General features: G+C 44.3%; 1 protein-coding gene across 3 annotated transcripts in view; it reads right to left on the bottom strand.

The window, feature by feature from the left end:
- Positions 1 to 20,137, bottom strand: part of LOC124140772 (pyruvate kinase PKM-like) — a 30,958-nt gene continuing 10,821 nt past the window's right edge. Inside the window, exons 2-13 of one of the 3 annotated variants that reach the window (XM_048386794.1) lie at positions 18,452 to 18,495; positions 14,891 to 14,992; positions 13,474 to 13,565; positions 12,480 to 12,605; positions 11,655 to 11,841; positions 10,218 to 10,360; positions 8,805 to 8,932; positions 5,556 to 5,706; positions 4,718 to 4,870; positions 3,711 to 3,877; positions 1,786 to 1,904; positions 2 to 347 (exon numbers count right to left, since the gene is read on the bottom strand). In XM_048386794.1, the coding sequence (XP_048242751.1) occupies positions 139 to 347; positions 1,786 to 1,904; positions 3,711 to 3,877; positions 4,718 to 4,870; positions 5,556 to 5,706; positions 8,805 to 8,932; positions 10,218 to 10,360; positions 11,655 to 11,841; positions 12,480 to 12,605; positions 13,474 to 13,565; positions 14,891 to 14,981 (1,566 nt within the window). In that variant the 5' untranslated portion in view covers positions 14,982 to 14,992; positions 18,452 to 18,495 and the 3' untranslated portion in view covers positions 2 to 138. Of the gene's footprint in view, positions 348 to 1,785; positions 1,905 to 3,710; positions 3,878 to 4,717; positions 4,871 to 5,555; positions 5,707 to 8,804; positions 8,933 to 10,217; positions 10,361 to 11,654; positions 11,842 to 12,479; positions 12,606 to 13,473; positions 13,566 to 14,890; positions 14,993 to 18,451; positions 18,496 to 20,137 lie in introns of all 3 variants that reach the window. The other 2 variants (XM_048386792.1, XM_048386793.1) reach the window with 2 other exon arrangements.

Below are 20,137 nucleotides of genomic sequence, written 5' to 3' on the forward strand. Positions count from 1 at the left end.
TGGATTATCTGGTCCAGACTCGATTATTTACAGACCGCCGTCATATAGCTGTAATATTGCTGAGTGCGGCGTAAAACAACAAACAAACAAACAAACAAACGCACTGGTTAGATCAACTACCATACATCCAGGATAGAGTCAGAGTTGGATGTTTGTGATTGGCTGAAGTTTGTCCAGGTCTGGAACAACAAGGAGCCGGACCGTGTTTGTGGAGCCAGTTCCTGGACTCATCCCAGTTACCAAGACAACAGTATCTCCTGCCTTGATTATACCACATTCGGCAGATACGAGAATCCCATGATGGAACCTGCGATCCATGTCTTCACCCCAGCTGTCAGCGAGCTCCTCTGAAAGTACATATAAACAGTACAACGATAAATATATTTAAAACAGATGTTAACAAATACTCTACCCAAAGCAACATCTGGTTCACAACATTAGTCAGTGGGTGTGAAAAGTTGCATGCAGGTATCTTTAATGGGTTCCAATTTCGGCGACGAAAAAATAAACACGGCCGACAGTATTTATTGACCAGTTTTACCTATACTTAAATGTATAATCTCATCTTCATAGAAGGTGCAGACATCGGGCTACGTGGGGCACAAGACGTGTAAATCTCACCTTCATAGAAGGTACAGACATCGGGCTACATGGGGCACAAGATGTGTATAATCTCACCTTCATAGAAGGTGCAGACATCAGGCTACATGGGGCACAAGATGTGTATAATCTCACCTTCATAGCATGTGCAGACATCGGGCTATGTGGGGCACAAGACATGTATAATCTCACCTTCATAGAAGGTGCAGACATCGGGCGACGTTGGGCACAAGACGTGTATAATCTCACCTTCAGAGAAGGTGGGCAGCGTGCCCCGGTGTAGATGCAGACATCGGGCTATGTGGGGCACAAGACGTGTATAATCTCATCTTCATAGAAGGTGCAGACATCGGGCTACGCAGGGCACAAGACGTGTATAATCTCATCTTCATAGAAGGTGCAGACATCGGGCTACACAGGGCACAAGACGTGTATAATCTCATCTTCATAGAAGGTGCAGACATCGGGCTACGTGAGGCACAAGACGTGTATAATCTCATCTTCATAGAAGGCGCAGACATCGGGCTACGTGAGGTACAAGACGTGTATAATCTCACCTTCATAGAAGGTGCAGACATCGGGCTACGTGAGGCACAAGTCGTGTATAATCTCATCTTCATAGAAGGTGCAGACATCGGGCTACGTGAGGCACAAGTCGTGTATAATCTCATCTTCAGAGAAGGTGCAGACATCGGGCTACGCAGGGCACAAGACGTGTATAATCTCACCTTCATAGAAGGTGCAGACATCGGGCTACGCAGGGCACAAGAGATGTATAATCTCACCTTCGTAGAGGATGGGCAGCGTGCCCCGGTGTAGATGCAGACATCGGGCTACGCAGGGCACAAGACGTGTATAATCTCACCTTCATAGAGGATGGGCAGCGTGCCCCGGTGTAGATGCAGACATCGGGCTACTTGGGGCACAAGACATGTATAATCTCACCTTCATAGAGGATGGGCAGCGTGCCCCGGTGTAGATGCAGACATCGGGCTACTTGGGGCACAAGACGTGTATAATCTCACCTTCATAGAGGATGGGCAGCGTGCCCCGGTGTAGATGCAGACATTGGGCTACTTGGGGCACATGATGTGTATAATCTCACCTTCATAGAGGATGGGCAGCGTGCCCCGGTGTAGATGCAGACATCAGGCTACGTGGGGCACATGATGTGTATAATCTCACCTTCATAGAGGATGGGCAGCGTGCCCCGGTGTAGATGCAGACATCGGGCGACGTGGGGCACACGTGTGATGGCCACAATATGGCAGGGTGGACGGTAGTGGGATACAAGGCCTGCTGATCTGAAGTACAAGTGAGAGTTTGTACATTTACACTACTGTGTATTCCATCTGCCACTGTAAACAATTAGGTAAACAACAACAAGTGGGTAATAGGCCGATGGACTGATGGGCAGACAGACTTGTGGGCAGATGGACTGGTGGGCAGAGAGACTAGTGGGCAGATGGACTTGTGGGCAGAGAGACTAGTGGGCAGACAGACTTGTGGGCAGATGGACTGGTGGGCAGAGAGACTAGTGGGCAGATGGACTTGTGGGCAGATGGACTTGTGGGCAGAGAGACTAGTGGGCAGATGGACTGGTGGGCAGACAGACTTGTGGGCAGATGGACTTGTGGGCAGATGGACTTGTGGGCAGAGAGACTAGTGGGCAGATGGACTTGTGGGCAGAGAGACTAGTGGGCAGATGGACTGGTGGGCAGACAGACTTGTGGGCAGATGGACTTGTGGGCAGATGGACTTGTGGGCAGAGAGACTAGTGGGCAGATGGACTGGTGGGCAGATGGACTGGTGGGCAGATGGACTGGTGGGCAGATGGACTGATGGGCAGATGGACTGGTGGGCAGATGGACTGGTGGGCAGATGGACTGGTGGGCAGATGGACTGATGGGCAGATGGACTGGTGGGCAGATGGACTGGTGGGCAGATGGACTGGTGGGCAGATGGACTGGTGGGCAGATGGACTGGTGGGCAGACGGACTGATGGGCAGATGGACTGGTGGGCAGATGGACTGGTGGGCAGACGGACTGATGGGCAGATGGACTGGTGGGCAGATGGACTGGTGGGCAGATAGACTGGTGGGCAGATGGACTGGTGGGCAGAGAGACTGATGGGCAGACAGACTGATGGGCAGATGGACTGGTGGGCAGATAGACTGGTGGGCAGACGGACTGATGGGCAGATGGACTGGTGGGCAGACGGACTGATGGGCAGATGGACTGGTGGGCAGATGGGCAGACGGACTGGTGGGCAGATGGACTGGTGGGCAGATGGACTGGTGGGCAGACGGTCTGATGGGCAGATGGACTGGTGGGCAGACGGACTGATGGGCAGACAGACTGGTGGGCAGAGAGAATGGTGGGCAGATGGACTGGTGGGCAGACAGACTGGTGGGCAGACAGACTGGTGGGCAGATAGACTGGTGGGCAGATGGACAGATGGACTGGTGGGCAGACAGACTGGTGGGCAGATAGACTGGTGGGCAGATAGACTGGTGGGCAGATAGACTGGTGGGCAGATGGACTGGTGGGCAGATAGACTGGTGGGGAGATGGACTGGTGGGCAGATGGACTGGTGGGCAGATGGACTGATGGGCAGATAGACTGGTGGGCAGATAGACTGGTGGGCCGACAGACTGGTGGGCAGATGGACAGATGGACTGGTGGGCAGATGGACTGGTGGGCAGACGGACTGATGGGCAGATGGACTGGTGGGCAGATAGACTGGTGGGCAGACAGACTGGTGGGCAGATAGACTGGTGGGCAGATGGACAGATGGACTGGTGGGCAGACAGACTGGTGGGCAGATAGACTGGTGGGCAGATGGACAGATGGACTGGTGGGCAGATGGACTGGTGGGCAGACAGACTGGTGGGCAGATGGACAGATGGACTGGTGGGCAGACAGACTGGTGGGCAGATAGACTGGTGGGCAGATGGACAGATGGACTGGTGGGCAGATGGACTGGTGGGCAGACAGACTGGTGGGCAGACAGACTGGTGGGCAGATGGACTGGTGGGCAGATGGACTGGTGGGCAGATGGACTGGTGGGCAGACAGACTGATGGGAAGATGGACTGACTACAGACTTACCGCCCAGAGCTAGTGAGAATTAAGATGCCAGCTGCTTCCGCCCGGATGGCTGTCTCCACTGCTGTCATGGCAACAGTTTCTGTGTGATCATACTGCAGTATTGTAACTTGACGCAGGATGCGGAACAATGTTTCCGTGGCTAGTGCTGCTTCAGACTCCTGACACACCTGGAACAGATTGAACAAGTAGCTTATTGCTGGAAGCCATCGACCAACAGAGACCATCTGCCTTCTATGAACTAAGCAATAGCTCCATCTCCATAATCCACGCTTCAGGTTTGATTCAATGAATGTTGAGGGTCCCCAAACTTTATAAGTTGGAGAAAACATTGCTTGAAACTAAGACAACAATAATAGCAATATTTCAGCCATATCATGGCAGGGGAAATACCATCTTCCCGAGGCAAGGGAGTTAACTGACTGTAAAAGTCCAGTTTCCACCCTTGCCAAACTAGGCTGGAATTTTTAAATTCAATCGTAGCTCATCAGTGGGTATTACGAGTTAAGTCATTTCTATGTCATTCCCATTGACCAATCAGATTCCACCTCTCATATCACATGCAATTGCTTCAAACAAAATGGCGGCACCCAGTGAAGACGATCTGATCAATAATCAAGATCTATATTGTAATAAAACGGGTCTAACTTCGGGAAGTGCATCAAATCACGAGAGCACCGTGATTAAAAACATGAAAAGATTTGGAGAATATCTGTTGACGCTCAGATGACGGTTCACATGCTTTGCAAATTCCACAACCAAAATCTGCACGGCAGTTTACGAACCAGATGTTGATTCCATTACGCAAACTTGACTCATTAGTTAAGTCAAAACATAACTCCATGGTTCCAGCCTAGTTGGGCAAGGGTGGTAACTGGACTTTTATAGTCAGTTAACTCCTTGCCTCAGGAAAATTGAAATGTACAACAAACATGTCCCACCCGGGACTAATTGTTAAAGCTTTCCATCATGCTATTAAACATGGTGCCATTCCAAAGTTCAGTTCTTACAGCAACCAGTGTCTCGACAGCTTTGATTGGATGCTTCCCAAAGGCAGTCTCGCCAGTCAACATCAAGCAGTCTACACCGTCAAGGATGGCATTGGCAACGTCCCCCGCTTCAGCGCGTGTAGGTCGAGGATTACGCACCATGCTCTGCAACATCTGCAACAAAGCATCTGCATACCTTATCAAATACAACTGGATTGGTTGGTTGGTTGGTTTGTTGTTTAACGCCGCACTCAGCAATATTCCAGCTATATGACGGCGGTCTGTAAATAATCGAGTTGGATCAGACAATCATGTGATTGACATCATGAGCATCGATCCACGCAATTGTGATACGATGACATGCATCAATCAAGTCAGCGAGCCTGACCGCCTGATCCTGTTAGTTTCCTCTCCAGTGATTGACGTCATGCACATGGGTGGGTGAATGAGTGAATGAGTGAGTGAGTGAGTGAGTGAGTGAGTGAGTGAGTGAGTGAGTGAGTGAGTGAGTGAGTGAGTGTGGTTTTACACCGCTTTTAGCAATATTCCAGCAATATAACTGCAGGGGACACAAGAAATGGGCTTCATACATTGTACCCCTGTCAGGAGTCGAACCCGGGTATTCTGCGTGACGAGCGAACGCTTTAACCACTAGGCTACCTCACCAACCTACAACACTTCTAAAGGGAAGTTATGGCAGCAATGGGTCCAGGGTATTAATAATATGACACATATATAACACCCTGGATGATAGAGGATGGAGACCCCGAGACATTGCAGGTCCCATTGACTGTCATGAGTTTGAATCCAGAGTCAAATTGCCGACCCTTGACCTTTCAATCCCATGCATATTCATTACCTGTGAAGCACAGATGACTGGTTTCCCTGCACGACGAGATCGACCAATCATAAGCTTCTGCGCAAGGAATACCTTCTCTGGCGGTAGATCTACACCAAGGTTGCCCCGAGCAACAATGGTGCCATCAGAAACTTTCAAGATGGCATCATACCTACGAGAGATGGGAAACACATCTGTAAAAATCCATTGGGGACTAAAACATGGAGATTTTATTACTAACATTGTTACAGACACTGTTCCTTTCATGTCTTAATTTTGGGACTTGTCTTCTCTTAATCACTTGGTATATGCAGATGGTATACAAGGGGAAGCTGAAAAGGTCTGAGTCTAACTACGAAGGACTGTGTTGATGGATGCGTTAATTATTTTTCAACACGATCCCGTCCGAGGTCGACACGCACGATTCTGCCAACGATGCTGGAGTGCCTGGACCCCACTCAGTGTTCGAAGTAGACATCGGCCCGTAGGCCCGAGCCCCGAGGCCCGAGGCTGACAGATTTGTTCTCGGGCTGATAGTCTTAAATTTCAGCATGCCCTTATGGCCAGCATTTTATTTAAGTGATTTTTTATTAAGCATTATTTAAGTAACGTGAAAATCATAACTTTCATATTTATAAACAGTAGAATTAGACCTTTCAAATAACATGGAGTCACAAAGAAGTTTTACAAGCTGATAATTTCCGGATAAATGTAGGCATCATCTATCACCACCGAGTCTCTGGGAACTCGGTTTGATAGCAGTAAAAGCTTCTGGTTGAGTGGTTGTGTTTTGTAATATACGTTGCTAGAGTATGTCTCCCTGCTTCAGCTAAAATGTTTGGGCCTACAGTTTTTCCACTGGGCGTACAGTTTTTCCACTGGGCCTACAGTTTTTCCACTGGGCCTACAGTTTTTCCACTGGGCGTAGTTTTTCCACTGGGCGTACAGTTTTTCCACTGGGCGTACAGTTTTTCCACTGGGCCACTCCTGGTGGCGTCAAATGTCCTCTACAGTAGATATGGCATTATCATCACTTACATAATGCTTGTCAGACAGTTCTCTCTCAAAGTCTGAGTGAGTTTGGTTTAACACCACTTTTAACATGATTCCAGTTATATCACGGCGTGTCAGCTTATTGTGGGAAGAAAGCCCGAAGTGATGCAGATCTCAGACGTTTACCACTTCGCTGAAACCCACGAGCACGGGTATGGTGCTGACAAACCTAGAAACAAAATCGGGATGAACCGGGATTCAAACCCATCAAAGTCTGAGAGAGGTGGAAATTACCACTGTGGTGAAACCCAGTAGTTCGGGTATGGTGCTGACAAACCTAGAAACATAATCAGGGTGAACCAGGATTCTGGTGTGCCTAAGGGATGCAACTCTTCACTGCGAATTGTGGCGCCTTAAACAACTGGGCCACCCGTGCCCCCTGGCGAAATCAGACGTTTACCATTTGGTGAAACCCAGTGGTACAGGTATGGTGCCGACAAACTTTGACACATAATAAGGGTGAACCATGATCCTGGCGTGTCTAAGGGATGCAACTCTCCACAGCGAATTGTGGCACCTTAAACAACTGGGCCACCCATGCCCCTGGCAACATCAGACATTTTCCACTTTGGTGAAACCCAGTGGTACGGGTATGGTGCTGACAAACCTTAACACATAATTAGGGTGAACCATGATCCTGGCGTGCCTAAGGAACACAACTCTGCACAGGTGCACTGAGTGGTGGAACTGCACACCATAATCGAGTCTTCCACAATGTTCAGCCAGCCCTCTGAGATCACTTGTTTATTCGGGAGCCAAGTGGCTCCTAACATGAATATTTTACAGGCCAAATCTAAGTTCTTTGGAGCCAACATTTTTTTTCTGAAATCTGAGAATCTGGGATAGGCCATGTGCTCATAGGTTTCAATTGAGATAGGACACTTTTGCAGGAGCTTCATCGTGTGAAGTCTAAAGATAGTTTAGTTGTTGGTTGGTTGGTTGGTTTGTTGTTTAACGCCGCACTCAGCAATATTCCAGCTATATGACGAAGGTCTGTAAATAATCGAGTCTGGACCAGACAATCCAGTGATTGACATCATGAACATCGATCCACGTAATTGGGACAAATGACATGCATCAACCAAGTCAGCGACAAGCAGTCGCCTTTTACGGCAAGCATGGCTTGCTGAAGACCTATTCTACCCCGATCTTCACGGGTCAGTTGTAATAGACAGATACATTAAATAATAATGTAAATATTTCCTTTTGGCACGTGTGGTAAAATATCACTAACGTTCATGCAAGTAAGACGTACAACTTTATGGATAACAATTTCTGGTTTATTGCATATAGCACTCCTGCTTGATAACGGTGTAAGAATCTACATCGAAATGTCGCTGTATGCAATATATCAGAAGTTGTTGTCCATAAAGTTGTATGTTTTTCTTACTTATTTTGCCAACTTCTAGAAAGCCTGTCAAACAGTTATTTTATGCAAATGCAACAGGGTACAATAACCAAGCTATAAATGAAACCCCTGTAGTTGTATTAACATTAAATAAATAAACATCATCGTATGAAACATTCATAAGTAATTATGTATACCACATCGGCCTTGCAAAAAAGTTTGTTCATAAGATTTGCAATTACTGTCTATTCATATCTTAGGCTTTAAAAAATAAAAGAATTGGTTCTCAGGCAATGGCTTTTGAAAATATTGTGCGGGCGGGCGGTAGTTTTTCTTTCTTTTTTTTGGTTGTTCAAGCTGGTATGTAACCAAATTTTGTTTACAATTTCGGCGAAATCATGTTATTCTTAAGTATTGTAGCATTTCACTGCGGGGGGTCTTGTGTTCAAAATGCGGAATATTGAAGGTTTTTGTAAAAAAATTAAAATGGAAAAAAATGAAACATGCGGCTGACTTTATGATGATATGGGCGGTGCCTGAGAACCAAAACTATTATTTTTTTTAGCCTAAAACAGATACTGTAGCCAGTTATGTTTACTTTTAGGTTGCCATGTGGCGAGCTGTAGATAAATTTAGGTCGCAATCATAGATTTAAGTTGCAATGGTGACCAAAATGGTCGCTATTTGGAGGACAGTCAGCCTTGACATTTTCACTTATTAGTCCAATAAGAAGATTCCCTTTGAATCACAGAAAATGGAATAGTGTGGAAACTTTTATACATCCAGCTTTCAAACTTTTTCTTAAGAAAAACAAGTAAATGATGATTTAAAGTATTGGGGGTATACAGAGTTGTCCCCCTTCAGCTTACCTCTTCACGCCCTCATGGTTTTCAATTTTAGCAATGACCTTGACCTGATCAGCCTTGATTCCCAGCTCTCTTCTCACCAGCTGTACAATACCAGAGCTCCACACCCACGATACGAAGATCATATCTATCTGGGGAATAAAGGTTTTATTATATGTTAACTGAAGCTCCACACCCACGATACGAAGATCATATCTATCTGGGGAATAAAGGTTTTATTATATGTTAACTGAAGCTCCACACCCACGATACGAAGATCATATCTATCTGGGGAATAAAGGTTTTATTATATGTTAACTGAAGCTCCACACCCACGATACGAAGATCATATCTATCTGGGGAATAAAGGTTTTATGACATGTTAACTGAAGCTCCACACCCATGATACGAAGATCATATCTATCTGGGGTATAAAGGGTTTATGACATGTTAACTGAAGCTCCACACCCATGATACGAAGATCATATCTATCTGGGGAATAAAGGTTTTATTATATGTTAACTGAAGCTCCACACCCACGATATGAAGATCATATCTATCTGGGGAATAAAGGTTTTATTATATGTTAACTGAAGCTCCACACCCACGATACGAAGATCATATCTATCTGGGGAATAAAGGTTTTATGACATGTTAACTGAAGCTCCACACCCATGATACGAAGATCATATCTATCTGGGGTATAAAGGGTTTATGACATGTTAACTGAAGCTCCACACCCATGATACGAAGATCATATCTATCTGGGGTATAAAGAGTTTATGACATGTTAACTGAAGCTCCACACCCATGATACGAAGATCATATCTATCTGGAGAATAAAGGTTTTATTACATGTTAACTGAAGCTCCACACCCACGATACGAAGATCATATCTATCTGGGGTATAAAGGTTTTATTACATGTTAACTGGAGCTCCACACCCACGATACGAAGATCATATCTATCTGGGAAATAAAGTTTTTATTACATGTTAACTGAAGCTCCACACCCACGATACGAAGATCATATCTATCTGGGGTATAAAGGGTTTATGACATGTTAACTGAAGCTCCACACCCATGATACGAAGATCATATCTATCTGGGGTATAAAGAGTTTATGACATGTTAACTGAAGCTCCACACCCATGATACGAAGATCATATCTATCTGGAGAATAAAGGTTTTATTACATGTTAACTGAAGCTCCACACCCACGATACGAAGATCATATCTATCTGGGGTATAAAGGTTTTATGACATGTTAACTGAAGCTCCACACCCATGATACAAAGATCATATCTATCTGGGCTATAAAGGTTTTATTTCATGTTAACCGGAGCTCCACACCCATGAAACACAGCTACAATGTAGAATCATGTCAGCCTTATTATTAATCCATAATTTATGAAAATACATCAACAAATCTTCTCACCTCATTCCTCAGTGCAAATACAATGTCATCGACATCTTCGTCTGTCAACTTCTGTTTCCCTGACAACATCCCCGGGACTTGGCACTCATCATAGCTCCGCAACACGCCCTCTGTCTCCACAACACAGTTCAGGTAATCAGGGTCTGGGAAAAGTACAGGTGATGAAGAAGAACACATCCACACATCGTCAATACTTCCCAGATTTGTATACACTCTGTTCCTCCCCCACCCATGGATACCTTGTGCCTACATGCTTTCCCTCTCACTGGGACCGGGCAAGTGTCTTGACTCGCTAAAATATCAACTATATTGCAAAGCAGTCGTAGAAAGAGAATTCCCTACAGAGAAGGTCTACCAGAGAAGGTCCATCAGAGAAGGTCCACCAGTGAAGGCCTACCAGAGAAGGTCCACCAGAGAAGGTAAACCAGAGAAGGTCCACCAGTGAAGGCCTACCAGAGAAGGTCTACCAGAGAATGCCTACCAGAGAAGGCCTACCAGAGAAGGCTTACCAGAGAAAGTTTACTAGAGATGGCCTACCAGAAAATGCCTACCAGAGATGGCCTGCCAGACAAGAGAGGGCCTACCAGAGATGGCCTACCAGAGATGGCCTACCAGAGAGGGCCTACCAGAGAATGCCTACCAGAGAAGGCCTACCAGAGATGGCCTACCAGAGATGGCCTACCAGAGAATGCCTACCAGAGAAGGCCTACCAGAGAAGGCTTACCAGAGAATGCCTACCAGAAATGGCCTACCAGAGAATGCCTTCCAGAGATGGCCTACCAGAGAATGCCTACCAGAGATGGCCTACCAGAGAAGGCCTACCAGAGAAGGCCTACCAGAGATGGCCTACAAGAGAATGCCTACCAGAGATGGCCTACAAGAGAATGCCTACCAGAGATGGCCTACCAGAGAATGCCTCCCAGAGAAGGCTTACCAGAGAAAGTTTACCAGAGATGGCCTGCCAGTCAAGAGAAGGCCTACCAGAGAATGCCTACCAGAGATGGCCTACCAGAGAAGGCCTACCAGAGATGGCCTACCAGAGAATGCCTACCAGAGAAGGTCTACCAGAGAAGGTCTACCAGAGATGGCCTGCCACACAAGAGAGAGCCCACCAGAGAAGGCCTACCAGAGATGGCCTACCAGGGAAGGCCTACCAGAGAATGCCTACCAGTGATGGCCTACCAGAGAAGGCCTACCAGAGATGGCCTACCAGAGAACGCCTTCCAGAGATGGCTTACCAGAGAAAGTTTACTAGAGATGGCCTACCAGAGAATGCCTACCAAAGAACGCCTACCAGAGATGGCTTACCAGAGAAAGTTTACTAGAGATGGCCTACCAGACCAAAACCTACCACAGAAAGCCCACAAGACAAATCCATAAGCATCCAGATGAGTGGTTCCTAGTCCTCAAAGAGTCATTGTTATTTTCAAGTAGTACCTTTGTGTTTGACTGTGATACTGAGTGGCCCGTCTTCCAGGTAGATGGTGTCTCCCACGACAGTCTTCCTGATCAACTCGTCCTTGTTGACGTAGATGTGCTCCTTGTCACAGATGTTCTTGTATGTGGCATCCCCAGTCAGCCTTACGTTGTCTCCATCCTTCAGAACCATCGACCCTCCAAGTTCCTGATCATAAGAATGATATGTGAATGAAACCTCTGCCGTTTCCAAGTTGTTTGTTTGTTTGTTTGTTTATTGTTTAATGCCGCACTCATCAATATTCAAGCTATATGACGGTGGTCTGTAAATAATCTAGCCTGGACCAGATAATCCAGTGATTGACATCATGAGCATCAATCTACGCATTTGGGATACGATGACCTGCATCAACCAAGTCAGCAAGCCGGACCTCCCGACAAGCATAGTCGCTTTTTACGGCAAGCATGGTTTGCTGAAGAACTGTTCTACCCCGGATCTTCAAGGGTCATGAATTATGTCATTCATGTCACAGTTAGTAGGATGTATTCTTACACCAAGTCCAACCCAACGACAAATATTAGGTTCTATACACATAACCAGAGTTTCAGAGATGCAGAAGCCCACTAAAATCTAACAATAAATATTTAAAGATTTGAACATATTATGATCGATCCCTGGCCGCGTCATAACAAAAGACATTAAAAGATGGCACTTGTTGTTACCCTGCCTGGCGCTTGGCATTAAGGGATTAAAACAAGAACTGGGTCCGTATACTGTGCCTATACTGTGCACGCACGCACGCACCCATGCATGTCGCTATGAAGTGCAATTCCCTCCCCTCTCACCGATCTTAACTGGCCTATGTGTATGGCAGGTCCTGATATGTCTATCGCTATGGCAACCTGGGTTGGTAGTTTCTTGTTAGCAAGTCTTTCGGCCTCTCTTATCTTGTCTACTGTAGCACGGTGTTGCTGAAAATGAAAAAAGATGTCAATAAAAGACATAGGTTCCTCCGACAAATCTATTTAAACATATATGAAATTGAATATGAGTGAGTATGGTTTTACGCCAGTTTTAGCAATATTCCAGCAATATCACAGACGGGGTCACCAGAAATGGGCTTCACACATTGTACCTATGTCAGGAATCGAAGCCGGGTCTTCGGCATGACGAGCGAATGCTTTAACCACAAGGCTACCTGACCTCCCATCCTCAAAATGACACCATGATAATATCCCAAATATAAAAAAAACGCAAGCATGGGTTGCTGAAGACGTATTCGCCCGCCAGCCCACCCGCCGGAACAGCAAGGTCTTCAGCAACCCATGCTTGCCGTAAAAGGCTACTATGCCAATGACATGGATCCATGCTCATGATATTAATCACTGGATTGTCTGGTCTCCTCTCCTCCTCCCAGAACATTCAATGGTTGCCCTTACTGACTTCACTGGATTGCACGTCGCTATATAAGTGCAATAATCTTGGACGCGACATTAAAACCACATATCACCTCACCTCACCTCACCTCACCTCACCTCACCATTCCTTCCCCTCTCACCAATCTTAACATATGGGTATGGCAGGTCTTGTTATGTCTATCGCTATTGCAACCTTGGTCAAAAGTGCAATTATTTGTGATTATCTTGAATACTCATTTCACCTCATCTCACCTAATCCCCACAATGTTCAACAAGCACCTGCACAGTGGCCATCCTTGTCCTTGATCTTCGAAGGGCAGATAACTCTCAAAGATCAAGCTTGATTATTGAGTTATATTATACAAAATATTACAGGCATGCAATACAATTATTAAGACAAATTACCTCCCTTGTAACTTACTTGTTGAGATCCGTGTGCCATATTGATGCAGCATATGTTCACCCCTTTTTCCATTAGTTGTTGTAAAATGTCAACTGAATCACATGATGGGCCTGGAAAATAAAAACAAATGAACAGTTTTTGTGAAGGCTTGTAATATAATGTTTGTGAAATCTCATTAACAAAATCAAAATATCAATGTATTTCTCGTTCCTGGGATAAATGAAATTAGGCCACATCTTTTTTACTTGCTTCACAGATTATTACAGGGAAATACCTGTCGGTAGGTGGGAATTTTTTTTTTTTTAAACAATTCAATTTTCATTTTAGTTTTCTCCTCCACTACAGGTCGGCTGGTATAAAAAAATAAAAGTGTTTTAATGTGGGAGGAGAGCCTACAATACAGTTGTTGCTTGAAGCTAAGCGAGAATGCTGTTGTGCATCTAAAACAACATCTGCTGTTTAAAATAGTTTTTAGTCAGTACGTGAGTGAGTTGGATTTAACCGTGCTTTAACAGTATTCCAGTTATGTCACGGCGTGTCAGCTTAATGTGGGAGGAAAGCCCGAAGTGATGCAGGTCTCAGACGTTTACCACTTTGGTGACACCCACAAGCACGGGTATGGTGCTGACAAACCTAGACACATAATCGGGGAGAACCGGGATACGAACCCACAATCATAGGTTTCAGGCGTTCCCAAGGGATGCAACTCTGCACAGTGAATCGCGGCGCCTTAGACAACTGGGCCACCCGTGCAATGTGATATAGGAGAATGGTTACTGTATTATATTCCATTGTATATATTATATATTGTGTTTTGACTGGTGAAATCGGGACTGGTATTTTTAATGACTGGTAGTTTGTGTATTTGTTTGTGTTTTAACGGATTGATTTTGTTGTTGTTTAGTGTGCACTCAGCAATATAACAGCAATCTGTAAATAAACAAGTCTGGACCAAACAAACCAGTGACTGACATCATGAGCAATGTTCTGAACCATTGTATACTGACATGCTTTCAACCAGTGACTGACATAATGAGCATCGATCTGAGCCATTGTGTATTGACATGCTTTCAACCAGTGACTGACATCATGAGCATTGATCTGAGCCATTGTGCATTGACATGCTCTCAACCAGTGACTGACATCATGAGCTTGACATGCTTTCAACAAAGTCAGCAAGGCTGACCACCTGATCCTTTACTGGAAATTTGGCTTCAGGATGGTTCCAGCAGTACTTGCATACTTATTCAGGGGAGATTACTCTATTCATCAGGGGAGATTACTCTATTCGTCAGGGAGATTACTCTATTCACCAGGGGAGATAACTCTATGGACTATGTGATGGAGGTATCCTCCAGTCTTCACACAGGGAGGTTAAGTGTAGGAGTATAGGCTCTGAGTTTAATGACATAGAGAAGTTTCTCCTACAGCATACCAATGGTGCAGATGACGCTGGTCCTCTTCAGCGTGTGGCATTCCGCATCCATATCCAGCCGACACATGTGCTGGAGCCGACTCTCCGACATCCTGCCTGATCCTGAAAGAAGAGGTTGGGTTAAATGTTTATTTGAACAGACAGACAGACAGACAGACAGACATCTGCCTTTTCTGAATAGATTAAAACCGTCTGCTTTTCCAATCTCTATTAATAGCATTGTCTCAACAATGTCTAACCCCGAAGTGGCTGTATCATGGTAATTAAACCTATCCACATTGACAGTGCTCAGAAGCAGTTCTTTAATCTTTATTTAATCAATATTCCAGCTATATGAAGGCGGTCTGTAAATAATCGAGTCTGGACCAGACAATCCAGTGATTGACATCATGAGCAATTGATATATTATGACATGCATCAACCAAGTCAGCGAGCCTGACCACCCGTCAGTCACCTCTTACGACAAGCATAGTCGCCTTTAACGACAAGCATGGGATGCTTTAAAGACCAGTTCTTATCAGGATCTTCACGTCTGCTTGCTACATTCCTAAGCAGTTTGCTACATTTTCCTAAAAAGCATGAAAGCATTTTCTGGTCCAGGACTTGGTCCTGAATTGGGTGTCGCCGTACCCCATTGTCTATACTACTTGGGACCTAGTGTTACGGGTAGCTCCCTAAAAGGTGCTCCCAGCCTTTTTCGGTAAATTTTACATCGTGTACAAAAACAGCACAGGTAAATACCCAAGGAGCTTTTTCAGCATGTGTATGTAGCAGAGCGTGGAGTCATCCCACAGATGACATCCTAACCTTGTCAGCTTGCTGATGGGGTTAACCTCTTTGGTCATGTGGACAAGGCATGCAACCGCGGATCAGAAGGTCTGTGGTTCGCATCCCATCATGGGACTCGGAAATTTTATGGCCGCTACATGTACAAAGGAACTAATTTCCGAAACACAATTACGAGCTAATTTTCTTTCCGAGTCAAGCCAATATATTTAGTACAGATATATAATTCTAAAACATTATCTTATTTTTTTTAAAATCTCAAAATGAAACCCAATAGAGTGATGAATAGATGAGTGAAAAAATATTGATTACCCAATGAAAATGTAATAACCTAATTAAAATAGAAACCTTCGAGTAAAAACTTAATTGCTCAAAAAGTTATCTGAAGCTCTCGTGGTTTGAATAAACCTCTCACAAATGAGAAGCGTCTCAAGATTTTACCTGACCATCTGTGGTGTAAGAGTGTGCCTTAACCGTGCTGAGTGTTTCTAACAAACATGCACTGCATTGTGGGTAAAATACAACCCACACCCTTTTCATGACAAGCAAACACATTCACAACGAGGCATCCCGCTGTTTGTAAGTCAGCATCGGAGGTCATGTTCACCACCGGAGCTTGGGTCATGTCACACGACTCTTGGGTCACCTGTCATAGCGACTGATTTACGACACCCATTGTCTTAAGAACATTTAATTGCAAAGGCTCATTACCCTGGAGCCATGACATCTATATGCCTTGAAACACTGAATTACTGTTATTTATAAGATGCTAATCCTAATTTTTAATCCCCATTTTTGTGTACATCGACCGTCTGCCATCCTGAACGATATGTGCAAAAATGTCACTGATGAATTACTGTTTACATTTATATTTATTACTTACTAAATGTCAGGTGATCTTGGCTATATAAGCCTTGGCCCAGAGAGATTGAAAAAGAGGAAAAAAAGAAAGGTCTTACCCTTAGCCTAGCTAGGGTTAGGCTGGGTGCTCCGGGGCACCAAGACAACAAGCACTACCACTATGTGCTGACCTGGCACATAGTGTCTTTTGTATGTATATATCTACATGTATAAAGTAAAAATGCATATACCGCAAGCCATCGTCTCCAAGTTGGCACTTCCTACTGAGAACCATACGTCGGCCCCTTGCATATACGAGTATGCAAATTATTCATTAATCAACGTCAGACTGACCAACGCGTTGTTACACCTCACCTTTTCAACTAGGTCAAAGGATGACTTCAAATACAATGTTCTTATACAGCCTATCCAAATGTGGAGCCTCAACCTTAAGGTGGCAGCTAAATAGCAGATTTCATGTGTCAACACTGACAGTCAATTAACAACAGTTCTGCTGTCAAAATTGACATTAAAGTATTTTCTGCACGGATACTGAAGATGAGTGAGTGAGTGAGTGAGTGAGTGAGTGAGTGAGTGAGTGAGTGAGTGAGTGAGTGAGTGAGTGAGTGAGTGAGTGAGTGAGTGAGTATGGTTTCACGCCGCTTTTAGCAATATTCCAGCAATAAATGGCGGGGGACACCAGAAATGGGCTTCACACATGTCGGGAATCAAACCTGGGTCTTCGGTGTGACGAGCGAACGCTTTAACCTCTAGGCTACCCGACCCCCCCCACTGAAGATGAGAACCCATTACTAAAATCCAAATAATGGTAACAAGAAATGTAATAATAGGATTTTATTTGTTTGTTGTTAAACGCTGAACTCAGCAATATTCCAGGTATATGACGGTGGTCTGTTAATAATTGAGTCTGAACCAGACAATCCAGTGATTGAGATCATGAGCAAAGATCTACACAACTGGGATATGATGTCATGCATCAACTAGGCTCACTGTCTTGGTTGATGAAATTATATTACCAACAAGTTTTATTATGACATTGTAAAAGAATTAAAACAAATTCAAAATTGATAGAAAACAGCTGTTCGATTGAGCTGAGGTTAACTTGACTTTCATTGACTTGGACCCATGAAGATTCCGGGGTAGAATAGGTCTTCAGCAACCCATACTTGCCGTAAAAGGCAACTATGCTTGTCGTAAAAGGCGACTAACAGGATCAGGTGGTCAGGCTCGCTGACTTGGTTGATGCATGTCATCGATCCCAAATGTGTGGATCGATGCTCATGATATTAATCACTGGATTGTCTGGTCAAGACTTGATTATTTACAGACCGCCGTCATATAGCTGGAATATTGCTGAGTGAGGCGTTAAACAACCAACCAACCAACCAATGGTAAAAGCCTGCCCCGCATTCAGCAATATTCAAGCTATATGACAGCAGTCTGTTAATGTTGACATGCATCAATCAAGTCACCAAGTCTGACCCCCAATTCATCCAGGCTCTCTGGTCCAGACTGTGAGGCCGGGATGCAGTTTGCAGAGAATGCTCAGTAACAGACATGCACATGAGCACGTGCTGTGCATGCAAACTGCACCACACCCGACTGAACATGGCGGTGGAACAACATGCACATATCGATTAACGCAATATTGACAACATGACAACATCCTGATGCAAGGGACTTAACTGACTGTAAAAGTCCAGTTTCCACCATTGCCAAACTAGGCTGGAATTTCTGGGCAAATTGTTGCGCCACCAGTGGCTATTACGAGTTATGTCCCTTCTATGTCCCTCCTACTGACCAATCAGATGCCACCTCTCAAATCAATTGCAATTGCTTCAAACAAAACAGTGCGCCCAGTGAAGACGATCTGATCAATAATCAAGATCTATATTGTAATAAAACGGGTCTTACTTTCGCGGAGTGCATCAAATCAGGAGAGCACCTTGGTTAAAAACCTGAAAAGATTTGGAAAATATCTGTTGATGCTAAGGTGTCAGTACGCATGCTTTGCAAATCCTGCAATCGACTGAAATCTGCACAGCACTTTACAAACCGAATGTCGATTTCGTTCTGCAATTTTGACTGCACAATGGATAGACTCATAAGTCCAGCCAAAACATAACTCCATAATTCCAGCCTAGTTCAGCAAGGGTTGAAACTGGACTTTTACAGTCAGTTAACGCCCTTGCCTCAGGAAGATGACAACATGGCTTCACCAGTTTGCTCTACTGAAGCCACTGGAACAGTGGGTAAAATTGCTGCTAGCCTGCAAGCCTGGAGCTGGCAACATTTCTATCGGGACAGGTGAAATATATTCCCTCCTGTCTGACTGTCAAGTAGAAACTTTCACTGACAATTCTAAATCCGATATTGATATATGTACACAATATTTCAGACACTGCATTGGAAAACAAATTGTCTTAACATTTTCCGGAAGTTTAAACATTAAAAATATTACCGTATTACAAAATAGGCTTTGATTTCAGGTTACAATATTAATATCATTTTTGTGTGCCAAGTAATGTTTCTTAATAGGCCTGATGATAGCGAGCAGCATTTAGATCATCGTGAGTGTCATTCAGATAATGGTCTGATAATGTATAAAGCGAACAGCATTTAGATCATCGTGAGTGGCATTCAGATAATGGTCTGATAATGTATATAGTAAGCAGCATTGAGATAATGGTCTGATAATGTATATAGCGAGCAGCATTTAGATCATCGTGAGTGGCATTTAGATAATGGTCTGAGTGAGTGAGTGAGTCGGGTTTAACGCCGCTTTTAACAGTATTCCAGTTACATCGGGGCGTGTCAGCTTAATGTGGGAGGAAAGCCCGAAGTGATGCAAGTCTCAGACGTTTACCACTTTGGTGAAACCCAGATAATTGCCTGATAATGCATATAGCGAACTGCATTTAGATAATGGTCTGATAATGTATAAAGCCAGCAACATTTAGATCATCGTGAGTGACATTTAGATAATGGTCTGATAATGTATATAGCAAACAGCATTTAGATAATGGCCTGATAATGTATATAGCCAGCAACATTTAGATCATTGTGAGTGGCATTTAGATAATGGCCTGATAATGTATATAGCAAACAGCATTTAGATAATGGCCTGATAATGTATATAGCAAACAGCATTTAGATAATGGCCTGATAATGTATATAGCAAACAGCATTTAGATAATGGCCTGATAATGTATATAGCAAACAGCATTTAGATAATGGCCTGATAATGTATATAGCAAACAACATTGAGATCATCGTGAGTGGCTCTGAGATAACGACTGGCAATCTGTATATCATGACCAGCATCCCCATAACTCCCACTAATTTTAACTGGCATATTTTAACTGGGTTTATATATTTAGACTATAGACAAATAGATTTATTAGACTTTCCAGTTTTGCCGTCTAGCTGCATGGCTGGAATTTATCTGAATTCTACACATCGCCATAATCAATACTGTTACTACGCAATGAGCTACAGTGCAGTAGAACGTCAATATGCATACATATAGATTTTATTTTCATTGCCCTAGTCAAAGTGAATATGCAACAGACAAACTAGGATCAAAATGGTTTCCTTTTC

The sequence above is a fragment of the Haliotis rufescens genome, unplaced genomic scaffold (assembly GCF_023055435.1).
Source record: "Haliotis rufescens isolate VD_foot unplaced genomic scaffold, xgHalRufe1.0.p SCAF_60, whole genome shotgun sequence".
Lineage (NCBI taxonomy): Eukaryota > Metazoa > Mollusca > Gastropoda > Lepetellida > Haliotidae > Haliotis > Haliotis rufescens.